A 15,652-nucleotide genomic window follows, 5' to 3' on the forward strand; every position below is an offset into this window, starting at 1 on the left:
CACAAACTCAAAACACTTCTATAGTCTTGAGATTCTGTAATCTTGTGCAATAACAGATTTCTAGTGTCAGTGTCAGACTTCTAGTGTCAGAGTATCTAATAACTTGTGCAGTACTGTGTCACTTAGAAATGTTTATGTCTTAATATGGTATAAATAGGAAAGACAGGGTTTAATAGTGTGGTGGAGAAAGAGTAAGGGAAATGTTATTAGTCACTGCAATAAAAACATTCCCTTAATTCTTTATCTCAGAAGGACTTTAAAAATAGGTAACTGCGTCTGAGGTAAGTGAATTAAACTTTCAGAATTTCTTTGGTGGTTTTCAAGGCTCTCCATTTGTTCCAGCAAAGGCAAGATGGAGGAACCTTTAGTGCACCAATCATTTAGTCTTTGTTTTTTTCCCCAAAGTACAAACATCTAAAATATGGCATCACCTCTTACAAACTGTCAGAAGAGTATCTGCACTGCAGCAATACAAAATATATGTAATCTGTACATTACAGACACTTAAGAGTGCGCACTAAATACACACACAAGTTGAATACATGCCACACAAAGTTTTGTGAATGAACCACTTCCTTTTAGCAGCCTTCTCTTATCAAAATAGAGTAAAATATTGACCACAGATGCTGTTACTGAAAAACAAATTAAAAGATTATCAAAGAAACGATTTTTGAGCCAATGTTAGAATGGTTATGTTCTAACCACTGCACGCACTATCGTGCAGATGCTACACACAAAGCAATATTATGGATGCTGTTCTGAAGAGACGTGAGAATGGCCCAGTAATCAAAATCCTGTAAAGATGTCAGTTTTACTGGACTTAATGAGTTTCCCTCACCAGACCCCTCATCATCGTCAGTCGCGGGCTCCTGCATCTCCTCTGTGAAAGCCTGAGATTGGCGGGGGTTATTCTTGTTCTCTGAAACAGTCACTTGTGCTTGTGACCTCTCACCTGAGGTCTCTGTGTGCTGAACTGGCGTCGAGGTAGTTAGGCCCTTGTAAGAAATGTCACCTGTCTCATCTTCCTCATAGTCATTAAGGCAGTACACTTCATCCAGGTCCAGGTCTAGGGTCCTGAAGCCCTTAGTGACAACCCCGGGCCTCGGGTCCAGAATCCCACCCAAGTGAGGCTGAGCCAGCTGCTGCCAGTGGTGCAAAGTGGCAGAACCTTGAAAGGGAACAGAAAGACAACCAAAATCAATTAGTAAGCAATCCAGGACCTAAAACACAAAGTCCCACTTAATTTATCCAGAAGACCAAAGGTTTGGAAGCTCCAAACCTGTAATGTTTCTGGGTTTAATGTGTCTAGGGAGACATGCTACAGCACAAAACTGCTTCATCTATGCTTCAGCATTTCCACACCAGTGTGTAATAAACTGATCACATCAGCACTTATGCAAAGCCTGGTGGTGAGAAGCAGCACACTTGTGCACATGCACATCCCCTCCCTGTAAATATCCTCATCCACTTCAATTCACAGGATTAAGCAGGAGTAGAAAGAATTTACATTGTAGCAGTTGATCTGAGCACCATCACAGAAAGCTCTAAGAGGAACATATACCACATATTCCCACATTAAGCTCAAACTAAGACAAGTGCTGAAAACATGCCAGAATTTTCTGCCAGTGGCTAACAGGAGGACAGTAGTCACACAGACTGCACAGCAATTTTAGCTTTTACCATCCGTTAGAAAACCCCACCAACTTCAGGCACGTGTAAGCAGATACACAGCTCTGAACTACACGTCGAGGCTAAATACCTGTGTGGGCCCTATGCTACAGGAATTCAACTACTACATAACTAAATGCTACTGTACCTGTAGCTTCATCCTTGGCAGAGAAATGTTTTGAAAAGGGAGGTGTATTTTACAGAGAAGAGCATTCAATATTCAAGGTTTAATAAGAGACAGTCAGAAACAGGAATGGATCAGGAAAAATTCATATATACACCAAGATGGACCCAGTAAAATCAAGGGAGAATTTATTTGGTTCCTCAAGTAGCAATTAAACACTGGGGCCTGCATTTTCCTGTGTGCCCACCATCACTGTGTTGAAAAATATGACTTAAAAGCACACATGTCCTATGACAAAAACAAAACATCCTTCTTTTCACCTCTGCCTGCAAATCAGAGCACTTTTTGCAGTCTTTTTCCTGTTCCCTCTCTGCAAAGTGAAATACCCACTCGTTCAACAGGCACACAAATGTCTCACCCATATTCAAAGTCCAAGAATATTCAATTAGTTACACTGTGTATGTAAAAGCTTAAACAACTGCAATAACTAGAGAAGGGGTGGCTCTCATATACATTTTCAATCTGAAAAAAATCCTATGGAATGAGAAAAATTGTCATTTCAAATACTGCACTTGAGGAAGCTTACGGTAAATGGGAAGTGAACAGGGAAAAAACTCTTTCTCTAGAATGACTGGGAACAATGGGTGGCATTTTAATTAAGCCTATATCACTTTTTAAGATCTGTAATTTTTTAGCTTAGAATAAATGGATCTGCTAATTACTTTGGCTAATTACCCTATCTTTTTTTTTGCTTTTATTTAAATAAATCTAGAGGGATTAGAGAAAATTTGCACCCTCGAGGCTCAAGAAGTAGAAACTATTTACAACCCCAAAATTAGAGAAGAGACAGCTTTATAACTTGTATTTATTTCTCAACTGTCACAAAGGCCAAGTTTTTTCCTTTCATATAGAAGAAATACCCCAGAATGTGAAGAAGTGATAAATATTGTCAAGCCTTAACCTAGGAGCAGAGGTTTTCTGTCAGTCTACTCCAAGAATTAAAGAACAAAGGAAATAAAAATTTCTTTCTGCACTGTATGCAAATATAAAAAAGTTAATTAACTTCTACATGCTAGCTTCTGGAGATGTAATCTTTTTCACCTTAAAGCACACCAAAACTTAAAATAAACTCAGCAGATACAAGCGCTTCATTTTCAATATATATCTCATATTTTTCCATAGGAAATATATTTACCAAAATATCTGCATTTTGAGCTTTAACATTTCTATTGAAAATCTGCAGAAATCAAAATGGCCTTAGCTCCATCATAAACAAGAGTATACATGAGCCTAGTCTTGATCTCATAAAATGTGTGCAAGGGAGCTTTAATTTCCTATAGAGAAAATGAACACAAGTGTACAAGGGAATCCAACAATTGTAAATCCCCAATAAAAAGAAAAAAAGAGAAAGTTGCAGAAGTCAAAAAAGAGGGAAATACAACACTTCTTTCGCCTACATTCAGTCCCAGCTTCCTAGCAGATGGTTTTGTAAATTATCAGAAACAGTTGGCATGAGGGAATTACTGAATAACAGTGGGACATGCCACTGAAGGAAGAAGGAATATAAGAACAAAATAAGTATATGAACAAAGCAAACTTTTTTCCTATATTCCTGGTATCTCTGCATAATTGCACATAGGCTTTGAGGATCAGAGAAAGCTTAGAAATTCACAGTGTGTTGCTCCCACAACTGCAGTGAAGTGGATGAAGACACAGTCAATCCCAGTTTTTAGTTTTCCTACAGATAGTGCTATTTTGTTCTTATGACACGAGTCACAGGTGCATAGTTAAAAAAAAACCCAAAACAAACAAACAAATCTCACTGGACTATAATTAAAACAAGTCACATCAAGCAATCCTCCTGTTTGACTAAAAGATAGCATGTGTTGATTTTTAAAGGTGCAAAAGATAAATTTCTTTGTTCTACTGCCACTTTTTTTCCTGGGGGATTTAAAAGATTGATTTAAAGGAGCAGAAGTCATTAACATATAGTAAATTTATTATTGAACTAATTTTTTTTCTGTTTTTTGACATGAGCACCCAAAACAGTAATAAAACCAAAGACACAACTACTTATAGCAGTCTGCAGGTACAGCAGACTGTTTTTCCCCAGTAGTCTGAAGGCGTCCATGAAGTTGAAAAAAAAAAAAAAGGTTTTTTTTTATGAAAAATATTCAGAAAATAAACCAAGCTGAAATGAAAAACAAAATCATGAAGATATTTAGTTAATACAAGTTAACAAACACAAAACTTATGAAACAGGCAGACACAAACATGCTACAAATAAGATCTAAAACCAAACATGGGAAGTACTTTGAAAGGTGCAATAATTTCAAGAGAGAAATGATGACCCAGTGTAAACATTGAACAAAATCAAGGGGAAAAAAAAAACCCAGACAGATAGAAAGATGATAAAGACTTTAAGAGTTTATTGGAAGACAAAAGCAGATATAATGGGATGGTGACAGAAATCTATTACAGTGGTAGCAACGGGAAACTGAAACAAAGTGGGATCATCCTTTCCTTTATCTGGTACAAGAACTTTTATCACCATTGAAAAGCAGCCATGAAAACAAACTATTCAAATCTGCTCAACAGTATGGGTCTATGTGCTATGGCTATAGTTTCATTTGAATAGGTTGATACAGTACATCACTTTCTTCAGGACATAAGAATATGTTTATGCTTATGTTTGCTTCTGAGTACGTGTCATGCTCTATGCTCCTTATAAATGAAATAAATTTGTTCTAAACAGATGAAAAAAAAAGGAACTTCTGCAATTAAAACACACACAATGCAATGTAATACAAGAGTTCTGTTAAAGGAAAAAAGAGAGAGAGAGACAGAGGCCAAAGCTAAGTGATGTTACCTAGTGTATCTGTGAAGTACTATAGGGAAACTTAAGTTGGTTTAAAACCTGAAGGAATTGACTCAACTAACTTCCAGCTACAACCTGGAACAACTGAAGAAAGCCAGGCAGACTATACTACATTTGCTTTAACAGCTTTTTTTAAAAGAGTCTATTGAAATGAACTTTGAAATACAGCTCTAGCCCTGACTATCATCTATCTCTATCTTGCCTTTTTCTGAGACAATGTATGAAGGAAATTTGACTTTAAAAATCCCCACCTATTTCCCACATGAAACACAAAGCCATACTGAATCATGTGACCACTCAAACAACCCATCAAGTCCAGGGATAATTTTGAATCACTGTAACAGTCTTATTAGACCAACTGGACTAACTGAAGTAGGTAACAGCCTTTCCAGATACTAATTTACAGAACTCTTGCTGTTTAGATTTCATAGACTTATCCACCTTCCTTTTCCAATTATGAAATGGTAACATTTAGGTTGGATGTAAAGCTGCACTGATGATGTGCACGTGTGGCCTGTAATATTGATTTTACTGCTTTGGCTGGGATTGTTTCCTAACACTTTTAAGGCTTGTGGAAGAATATATTAGTTAGAAGATCTCAAACCAACAGCGTGGAGTACTGTCTCTAAAGTAAAAAGAATATGTATTGCAAAGATTTCCTGCTTTCTGGTGATGGATTAGGGACCACAAAGAGTCACTAATAACAACAGATAAAGGCCGAGGCCCTTTGTTATCACCTTCTAGTGGTTTCACAATCTGAAGCTTTTCTGGCAGGTAGGAGCGACTGCTGATAGACATTCCTGAATATCCAGTGAATTCTGAAAATCTGGAGTGAGTTCCCAGTGACATGATGCTCTCTGTGGGGGTAACAGAACCACTGTGGAGCTCTCCCTTTTCTGCCAGTTCCCGCAACTTCCTTTCCTGCTCCTCCTCAAAGAACTTGCGCTCTGAGAGGTAATTCTCGCGCCTGAGGGAGAGCCTACGCAGGGCAGTCTCTAGGTCACTGGAGCCTGGAGTCCCTGGAGTTCCAGGCTTCTTCATCCTGTCTTCATTTCTAAAACATAAAGGGGGACACAGAAAAATAAAAAAAAAAAAAAAAGGTGGGAGGGAAAAAACACATTCTTAGAAATGTTTTAGACTTCCATATGACAGTTTTGAGACACTCACCAATACCTTTACATTACTGTGTCTGGGAACAACTTGCTTCTCATCTGAAGACCTCAAAGGCAAATACCAGTATTTTGTTTCTCTTCCATAGTAAAAATTTTGAGTCCTAGTTCCTGCCTGGAAACCTGCACTTTACTTAAGAGCTTCCTCCTACAAAGAGGTGAGAGTTGTCTACTTGTTGTGTGTCTCTCACAGTTATGTAAACTCAGGTAAGCAGGCCCCATGTTAAGGGGCCAATGCTGTAAGAACACAACAGTGAGTCACAAGAGTATATTATACTGACAAACATATATTGTTTTGAAAAATGAAGCCATTTTAATGAAAAGTATATACAGCATATAGTGTGGAGCTGTACTGGGGGAAGAGACAAGTAGCTAAAAAAGCAAAGTTCCGATTAGTTTCATTCGTAAGTTTTCATACTAGGTAACCTACAGATGCATACTTTATTCAGTTTTAGGATCAAAACAATTAACTGTAGCTGCATCTGGAATCAGAATTCCCTGGCATTTATGTAACATGGTGAAAATTTAATTATTTTTAAGTGTTGACACATAAAAACAAAGGGTGGTTTTACATCATCTGGTGATGTTGCATCTCAGAACGGGTCTGAGTTGCAGACACTGATCAATACACAGTACTTTCTAAAAGCTTTATTTTTTAAATAAACTTGAGTGCCCAAAAACTATAAGCACGAAATAGATTTTGAGGACGTATGCCACTGTGATTACTGCACTACAAAAGACAAAAGGAGGAAAACAGGAACACTACCTTTATGTCAGAAAGAAAGCAAAAGCAAATTCCAGTGCTCTGGTACTGACCCGTTGTCCGAGGACTCTGTCTCTAAGATGATGCTATTGGTCTTGTTGTCTATCATAATGTTAGAGATGTCTCCCCCATAGAAACTGGAACGTGGAGTGCTGACACAGCTAGAAATGACTGAGTTCATAGCAGAGGACTGGTTAGAGCCTGGGATATTCATTGGTGACGGAGTCATGGATCTCTGCTTGACAACTTGATTGACATTTCTCACCGTCTCAAAGACCCGCTTCTGATGGCTGTAAAACACACACACAGTTAATCACTCAATAACTTATTACCATGAGAGGGAACAGAGAAACAGGTAACAGCTTATTAACAGCCTTTCCTATTCACACGTCTATCAAACACTTTGGTTTTATATATAGTTCTGTAAAGTAGCATGCATTAGGTCCCATACTAGCTACAGTCTGGCCATTACATTCAATCCATCAACATAATTCTTCCATATTTTTGACAGAACACGTGACAATCATGTGCACGGACCCTTTCAAATATTAACAAAAAATAAGTGAAAGAGCATTTCAGTACATCAGCTAAAAGTGCCATAAAGTCATTATGTAAAAATGACATTTTAAAAACCAGAATTGATCTCCATTCAACTCTTAACTATAAACTGACTAATCCATTTTAAAAGAGAGTTTGAATTTACTCTCCTGAGTATCTCCATGCAAGCAAGTCCTGTATCTCTTCTCTCTGAACCCAATTTCCAGTCCCCTTAAACAGTACTTAAAAAAAAGGAAAAATATCCCAGAAATATCATGGACCAGGACTTGAGAGAAAGGCTGTCAAGGCTGGAAACCTAATATTTGACCTACTTCTACAGTTTATTCTTTATCAGCATTGTCTTTATACCATAACAAACATCATTCACCTGGTTCAAGACTGACATCAGATGACACTTCAGCAGAAATTTCTTGATAAAATAAAATCACCCTACATCATGCTGTAGCAATGCCACCACTGCTTTATTTTACAGTTCAACAATGGCTGAACACAAGGATAGCACATTCCTTCTATCTGAAAGGTAACACTACCAGGTTGTAACAGTGACTGCATGCCTTAGGCTATTTAATGTCATTTAAATTTCTTTCCTTCTGTCCATGGGTGCTCAACAGTTGCACCCTTTGTGTGGAGGCTCTAGGTCTAGAGTAGTATATCTTTATGAGGCCGAATCTAAGAGTATTTATCAATAAATAGTCCCATGGAGCTTGCAGTTACTACCACTGCACAAATAAATAAAACCAAGACAAGTCACGTAACCAAAAAAAAGTATCCTCCTCTGGTACAGGCAAAGTAAATAAGATATTCTAAAGAAGTTAAACTAGCTTTAAGTTAGATTATACTGAAAGGATGAACGTATCCTATGGGGTTTGAGCATGCTCACAACTTTCTGATCTTACATTTTTCTAACCAACATTTCACTCTGTCAAAACCTCATTTGCAGTTCTTGGCTCAGGCTCAGAAAAGGTCAATGTATGCGTCAGGCATTTTGTAAATGCAATTAGAAGGTTTCTGTACCTTCCCTGACTGTCCTGTTTTGTAAACTCTGTTTCTGTAACAGACCCTGTAAACTGGATTAACTTATTTCAAATTAAACAATCCATGCTTTGTACAAATCTGTGAGATAAACCTATTGGAGTACACGTGCAACTGGCATCAGGGAGGCCATTTCTGTCAAGCTGTATCTATCTATAGTTTTGGGGCTGTCGCAAGCACTTAACTTGTTTCAAACTACTCTCTTGTTTAATTCAACAGAACTTCAGCACAGGTATAATGGGCATCACACTAAGTACCCAACCATTCCAAATCCCTTACTGCCCTGATGTTCTTCCTGTAAAAACTGGATTAGATCAACCTGTTATGTTATAAAAATCACCAAGAACTTGAACTCCTCCTCTAACTGGTAGCTGAAGAAACTAGCATGGTAACACACAAGAAAACAAACCTTTTCTCATTCTCAGCACTCATCAATGAGGAAAGAAGTTTACAAGACAAAGCAAAGCCAGTATATAGGTGTTTTCTTTTAGCAGCTTTAGGAGAAAATAAAAACACCCCAAAAACTAGGCAATTTGTTTTCCTTTCTCTCTATTATTCACATTCAGCTAGAAATATTTCTTTCTAAATATCTAGCTCAACTCTTTTCTGTTTTTTCTCTTCTCATCAAATAATTAAATTCAGATATAACCAATCAATTAGGAACCAATTCTTTTCAGTCGTACGCCAAGTCAGGAGAGTCGGGTTCATCCAAATGCAGTTCTTTCCTCATTGACCCTTCTATCTCTGCTGCCAAAGAATCCTGTTAAAAATAAGCACAAAAGAGAAACAAATATCATAGCATTAATAGGTTGGCATGACAGAAAATAATAAATTACTTATACAAAATAATAGATAATGAAGAGTGTTTCTAGAAGAAAAAAGGAAGGTTTAAATATGAAAAATTACTAGAAAACTAATGTAGGTATTTAAAGCACTGACAAAATATGGCTTAGCTTCATTTTCCTGCAGTATGTACGTTCTGATGATACATAATATCTGCCAAAGAACCTTAAAAAAGCATTGTAGGCAACAACATGATCTAACTACCCAGACTGAATTCCATACTCAGTAACACTCACCTTTCATGTATAAAGTTTTGCTCTTTATGTTCTCATTTAGAATAAACATAAAACCCACAGCATTATCCACCCATCCACAAAAACGACATGATTCTTGGCATAAAGCACTATATACTGTCTCCATAAGGTTAGAGGTAACAGGCCATCAATTTTCCATAGCTGGTCACTAAGTTTTACTGCTGGGTGCAGGGTCTTACTATCAAACATTAACAAATCCAAATGATCTTTTGTCCCATGATTCAATGTTTGAAAATCATTTTCACACAAAAAATATAAACCTATCTCAGCACAAGCATACTTTTCACAGCTTTCAGCTGTATTTGTGCAAGCACAATTTGTATTATTTTTGCAAGTACAACTTGTATTATTAAATGTCTGCACTTTAATTTGGCTGGCATTCAGTCTCAGAAGGGAGCACAAAAAGGCAAGCTAAGCCTTTGTTGGCAATTTACTTGTGAGCACAAATCAAATGTGTTCTTCAGCAGTAAGACAAGGCAGGCCAGATTTTGCTGCATGATTACATTAATGTATTTCAAAAGAAGCCACTGATACCATCGCCTTCAGAAGTAATCTAACTACTCTAGAGGCAATGTCTAACTACTTTCAGGCAAGCTGAGCAAGTCACTGCACACATTCTTATCCACTCATTTTTTTTTCATTTCATTGAGGGTACTGCCTATTTCCTGAGTTTTAAATGTCATAATCACATGAAATCAGGTAAAGAAAGTTGGTAACACCAGAGAAACCACCATAACTTGTTGCCATAATACAGATTAACAACTAACATTCTTTTAATGAACCACTGAATTTTCAGTCACTATAAAACAAGAAGTTGTGCTTTTAACCCTGTTCAGAGGTTTAGACTGAAGAATTAAAATGTATATTATAAATTATGAGAAAGATGCCAGGTCTGGAAACCATAGTTATGTTATTAAGAAGTTTTATCTCCAAGGATATTGAAGACAAACAGCAAGGTCCTAATGAACATCAGCCTCCACAGTACAGGAGATGCCTAACAAAGATGTACAGAAGTGTGTAAGAACCTGTTAATGCTTAACCTGTTAACCAGGTTTCACAGTATAAGCACATACAGCTGCAGGCAGAGCTGCACAGCACCACTGTTTCAGAACCACATTTGCAAAACTGATTGCTCAGGTAGCCTTTAAAACTATGCAAATACAGATTTCACCCATGCTTATCTCAGACCCAGCATCCTATCCCTGAAGCTGTGAGCCAGATGCAAACACACTTCCTTTGCTTGGCGTGTGCAGGTTTTCCCTTAAATCTGCTTACCATAGGGAAGAGACCAAGGGAGTGGTACCGACGTGATATAGCATTTGGCATTGTCTTGTTCCTAAGGTTTTTCAGCTCTTCTTGAGCCTCATGAAGCATTTCCATGCACTCTGCATACTTGTCTTCCAGCTCTCGCAACTGTAACATACAGAAAACAGCCCAAGACCTTATGGGGTGCGCTATTACCACAAAAATCCTGCTAATATTTTTAATACTGGTAAGCAATAATGGTGTTGGGAAGAATATCCCACTTTAAAGGAATCGATCTCCAACAACTGAGTATCACTGGAGGATCATTAATAACATGGATTAGTGATGGGAAGGCAGGCAGGGAGGGTAACAATGTGGAAGGAACTCTTTGCTCCATTTCTTTCCTTTCCTTCCATGTGAAGACATTGTCAAGGAGAAGATACAGAGCTAAAAAAGTATCTTTAGTCTGATCTGGTTTAGTGCTTAATCACTGCCATGATGACCACAGTGGCAAACACCATGGTCTCTGAGGACAAGACATTCCACAATGGTCCAAAGGACTTAGGAATTTTAAAGCCAGGACTTCCATGCAAACATACATATACACGTATAGCTTTCAACAGTCTAAGACTTATTTTTAGCTTTCTCAGGAAACACACCTTATATAATCACCCTGTCTACAGATGTCTGTGTGCCCTCACAGCTTCTGGGTTCATCAGCCACTTCAACTAAGTTTGGCAAAGGGGCAGAAGTCTGAAACACCACATTCCTACAACTTTCATAAAAATAAGCTATTTGGTTTAGAAAAAGAGATCCAGTTCATTTTCTTTCCTAAGAAAGCAATGGTGAGGCATGAGCCCAACCTTTGTTGAGCACCACAGATACAAAAGGTCCACCAACTGGAAAAGCTTCTCTGGCCATTCCCACCTTCATTACCAAGTAGTGCAAGTGCAAAACACATCCCAAAGGGATCAAGCTCTATTAATTCCATCTTGTCCATTTTTTTTCATGCAAATGTAGCACCCATAAGACAACTCGAAATACTGGATGGCCTTATGTTTATACACTGAACAAACAGAGCATCAATGAGCTCTTCCATTTATCTCACTAGTTAAAATAGGCAGAAATTACCAGCCTAGAGAAGTCAACCTCTAAAGGTGTTCCTGTACAGCCCATAAGTCTGTGTTTCAAAACATGTGTCACTTGAAGGAGCAGAGAATAGGAAAGAAAAGGGTTTGAACTCTACTAGGACCAGAAATTTTCCTTCATTCCATATACACAGGCAAAACTATTTAATATTTCTGATCCAACTCAGACTGAACCTCTCATGGCAAAGTGAACAGTCATTGCTCAGCTACTAAATTATTGTATTACTAAGTAATGTACTCACCTCTGCTGTGAGCTGTCTCTGGGCATCTTTAGCTGCTCCCAGATGCTGGACAAGTTCCTCATTTTCAACTGCACACTAAAACATGCGAAAAAAATGTTAGAAATACTGTGATGTTTTGTCCTGTGATATTTGTCTCATATACTACAGTAGGAACATTGTAACTTTTCTCACCTCTCCTCCACAGTAATATTAATCTACACATTAACTTAAAAACTTTTATAATGTTAACACAAGAACACACAGCATTAGAATGCACCTTGCTAAAAGAACCTCCAAACAAGTATGTGCCCACTGAAATACTTGCACTGACATTCTTGTCTCACGAACATAACTCAGAGCAGTTTTTTATCTAATATTTAAAATAATTGAAACTATTGCATTTAAGAAACCATCTATGCATCTTTTAATAAATTGATGCTTTCTAGTCAAGTATTCCAGATATTAAACACCAAACAAGGTCATCCACATAAGGAAGGTGGAATATTTCCTCAAGGCTCTAGTACAGAGAGGATTTTAATCTGGCCTCCAGTTACATTAGTAGCAAATAACAACAGTAATCTCTCAACTGGATTGCTTACAGCTTTTGCCTTTTTCTGCAGGTCAACTATCTGAGAGAGAAGATGAGTGATTTCTTCTTGCTGCCGGGCAGCATCTTCAGTTTTCTTTGCTAGCTCTTCCGAGATATTGGCAATCTGGATGTTTGCATCCCCTTTAAGATAAGTAATTACAATTAACATCACAAACCCAAAATCAGAAAAGTAAGCATAAAGATGTTGTTTTGGAACATCACTTGCTTCAGCAGAATCCTACTCCCAATTCACAGTTAGGTATTTTTGAAAAACACAGTAGGACACAACCAGAAAGGCATCAAGTGCTCATGCTGCAAAGAAGACCGAATACTTTCAATGCAAAACTAATTTTAAATGAGAAAAATTTAGCTTTCAGCCAACATTTTCTGCTGTGAAATTTCAGCCCAGAAGTTTTCTCCTCATAACCATTTGTAAAAGGAAAATAATTACCACAGAAAAACATGACTGACTGATCTGTTTCAGATTTTTACTGACCTATCTCAAAAAAGTATAAAGAAGTAGGCACATACTTAGCTCTTTTACACAGTCATTGACAAGTTGTTGTTCTTTCTCTTCATAAGTAATTGTTTCAGTCTTCAGCTGACAGGCCTGTTCAAGAAATCCACATCAAATATGCTACATTAGCACATTTGTTCTTTGCCAGTCTGTTGTTGCACTTCCATCTGCTTCAGAAAGACAAGCTATTCTAATCACTCCTTCAGGAAGACAGTGAGAAACTACAGTTTTTGCCTGTCCTCCCACATGTTCTGGAAAAAGAGGCCAGGTGAACATTCAGCTGAGACATTACTGTATGGAGAAACTTGCATCATTATCACCATATCCCCACTAGATGTCACTTGTGTATTTTGCACTAAAAGTAAAAAGAAAAAGAAACGCTTGGACATACAAAAGAATACAAAAAGAAAAGCTTGGACATACTAGCATGCAGAACTTGATCCAGTCACTGAGCAAAGCTAGGTATCATCAAAAACTAAATAAATGCTTGGTTTAAATAACTAAATTAAACATTCAGGTATTTAAAAAACATGCTATTTGATCCTATTTGAAAAGTTCTGGCACTGTAACCCATAAAAAACCTTAATGCAACCTCCTTGCCTGGTTTGTCTTTTCCACTCTGACTCTGGGAGTGCCAAGAGCAGCATGGCTGCAGCCAGCTGGTTCTGTCTGGCACCACCTCGGTGGGTCTGTAATCTATTCCCAAAGCTGGGGGCATGCACAGACACCCAGGGACTGCATCTACAGAGAACTGCACAGCTCACAGGTTTCAGATTTGGCTTCACCCTGTGTCTTGCTGGCACAGACTTCATCTCCCTGGATGGCAAGGCAGTGCTGCATGGGGTTTCCTACTCCAGAGCTCCTGATGCAGTGGCTCTCTCAGTTCTAATGCTCATTATTCTCAGACCATCTATTGCTCATCTTCCTTGTGTACCTTCTCTCTTAAGAGCATAGCAGTCTCCATTACCTGGTGTCTTGTGCAAAGATGTGGCACTACCTATTTACAATGGGCCCTGCATTTGCAGTGGAAAATGGTAGTAACATTCTGTTGTCATATATTCACTCTTAGACCAAAAGTATCTCTCCTGCTATACTCTGCTACATGTTTGCAAAGTGGTAACACGCTCCCATGTTTAAAAGTTGGATTGAAAATATGAAATTATTCACTTCATATTCAATTATTAAACTTTAAAAAACTGTGTCATCTGTGAAACAAACAGAATATTACAAGAAATAAAGAGAAGAAAAGCACATTCAATTTAAAATATTAACTGCCTTGACTTGAAACACAAAATGAAGAAATGTAATGCAAATTTAGGCTAGAAAATTGCATTTTGACAAACACTGAATTGGTATCAGAGACTATGCCAGCCTTGAGATCTGCAGCTCAAGTCACATATATCTGCCAGGTCAGCCCTTTACAACCTGTTTCAAAATGCAATCCTGGACTCCAAAATCTGCCCATGTTCCTGCACATTCTTACTGCTTTGCATGTAGCTTCATTTGGGAAGAATTTCTTCACAGGAAATGTGATAGGACATTGGAATGGCTGGAGTCACTGTGCCAGGAGGTGTTCAAGAAAGGACTGGACATCATACTCAGGGCTCTGGTCTAGTTGATAAGGTATTGATTGGTCAAAGGTTGGCCTCGATGAGATTAGAACTGTTTTCCAACCTAAAAATTCTGTGATTCTATGTAGCTTCCACATTTCAGCCTTTCCTTCATTTAAAAGGATAAAGGATGGTGATTAAACAATCACCATGTTATATGTAGAATTACAGTCTTAGTTAGACTCTCAGCTTTTAATACAAGCTTCTCAATACCTGTGTTCTGGCATTTAGACGAACAACTATATTAATCAAAACAAAGAGAGCAATTTCACCTCAGATCTAAGCACAACATTTTCCTCTTCAAGGTCCTTGAGTTTCTTTTGAAGAGAGTCCAAATGAAAGTAGTTCTGGACGGAGGAAGAAGATTCATTCCTCTTCAGCCTTGTAGGAAAAAGCAACAATTTAAAATAATTTTTACATATATTATGGCCAATCTTACAGAAGCACAGACTGAACACAGGCCCCAAAAGCAAACAGAGCCACATGAAATACTTATTATTATGAGCTTATTCATGCCATTACTTTTGGGCAGCAATAAATTTGCAGTGAATTTCATAGGAGAACATTTAAAAATGTTATTTATTATTTTGCCCATTTCCTATGGAAAAGTTGTTCAGCCAAGGCTATGAGAAAAGAAACCATGTTACTAGAGGGAGCAATCCAGTAGCTCCTGATTAATGCTGCACATGCTCCATCAGAATGCAGCAATAACTCTGCAAGGGCAGACAGCTCCTCAGAGCCTGCAATGCTGCTCAGCAAGCTAAGTGCCTGGAACCCATGCTGTAAGCCATGCTTTATTTCTTTCCCTTGGTTTGGAATTTTTCCATAGTGCCTTCAGAGGTCCTTCAAGCACAAAGGTCACTCATGTAGCATGTCCTAGCACATGCAAATGTGTGTGGTGCACTGGGCTGCTGTCAGTGAGACCCACAGCTGACCCAGCACAACAGTGACCCAGTTCCTCTGAAAGCTGCAGCATCGTGCCAGCAGCCTCCCTGTGTACTCTCCCCTCCTGGCTCCTGTAGGCACCTGGATA

The 15,652-nt window shown here is 38.1% G+C and overlaps 1 protein-coding gene across 5 annotated transcripts in view; it reads right to left on the reverse strand.

Moving 5' to 3' along the window:
- The window catches only part of TRAK1 (trafficking kinesin protein 1), a 125,757-nt gene that overhangs the window by 14,826 nt on the left and 95,279 nt on the right, over nucleotides 1–15,652 (reverse strand). For 2 of the 5 annotated variants that reach the window (XM_066556178.1, XM_066556187.1), the window contains 9 exons: nucleotides 14,892–15,000; nucleotides 13,024–13,102; nucleotides 12,503–12,633; nucleotides 11,925–11,999; nucleotides 10,565–10,702; nucleotides 8,876–8,952; nucleotides 6,656–6,892; nucleotides 5,408–5,724; nucleotides 839–1,168 (listed from right to left, as the gene is read on the reverse strand). In XM_066556178.1, the coding sequence (XP_066412275.1) occupies nucleotides 839–1,168; nucleotides 5,408–5,724; nucleotides 6,656–6,892; nucleotides 8,876–8,952; nucleotides 10,565–10,702; nucleotides 11,925–11,999; nucleotides 12,503–12,633; nucleotides 13,024–13,102; nucleotides 14,892–15,000 (1,493 nt within the window). Of the gene's footprint in view, nucleotides 1–713; nucleotides 1,169–5,407; nucleotides 5,725–6,655; nucleotides 6,893–8,875; nucleotides 8,953–10,564; nucleotides 10,703–11,924; nucleotides 12,000–12,502; nucleotides 12,634–13,023; nucleotides 13,103–14,891; nucleotides 15,001–15,652 lie in introns of those variants that run through there. The other 3 variants (XM_066556169.1, XM_066556197.1, XM_066556205.1) reach the window with 2 other exon arrangements.

The sequence above is a fragment of the Molothrus aeneus genome, chromosome 1 (assembly GCF_037042795.1).
Source record: "Molothrus aeneus isolate 106 chromosome 1, BPBGC_Maene_1.0, whole genome shotgun sequence".
Lineage (NCBI taxonomy): Eukaryota > Metazoa > Chordata > Aves > Passeriformes > Icteridae > Molothrus > Molothrus aeneus.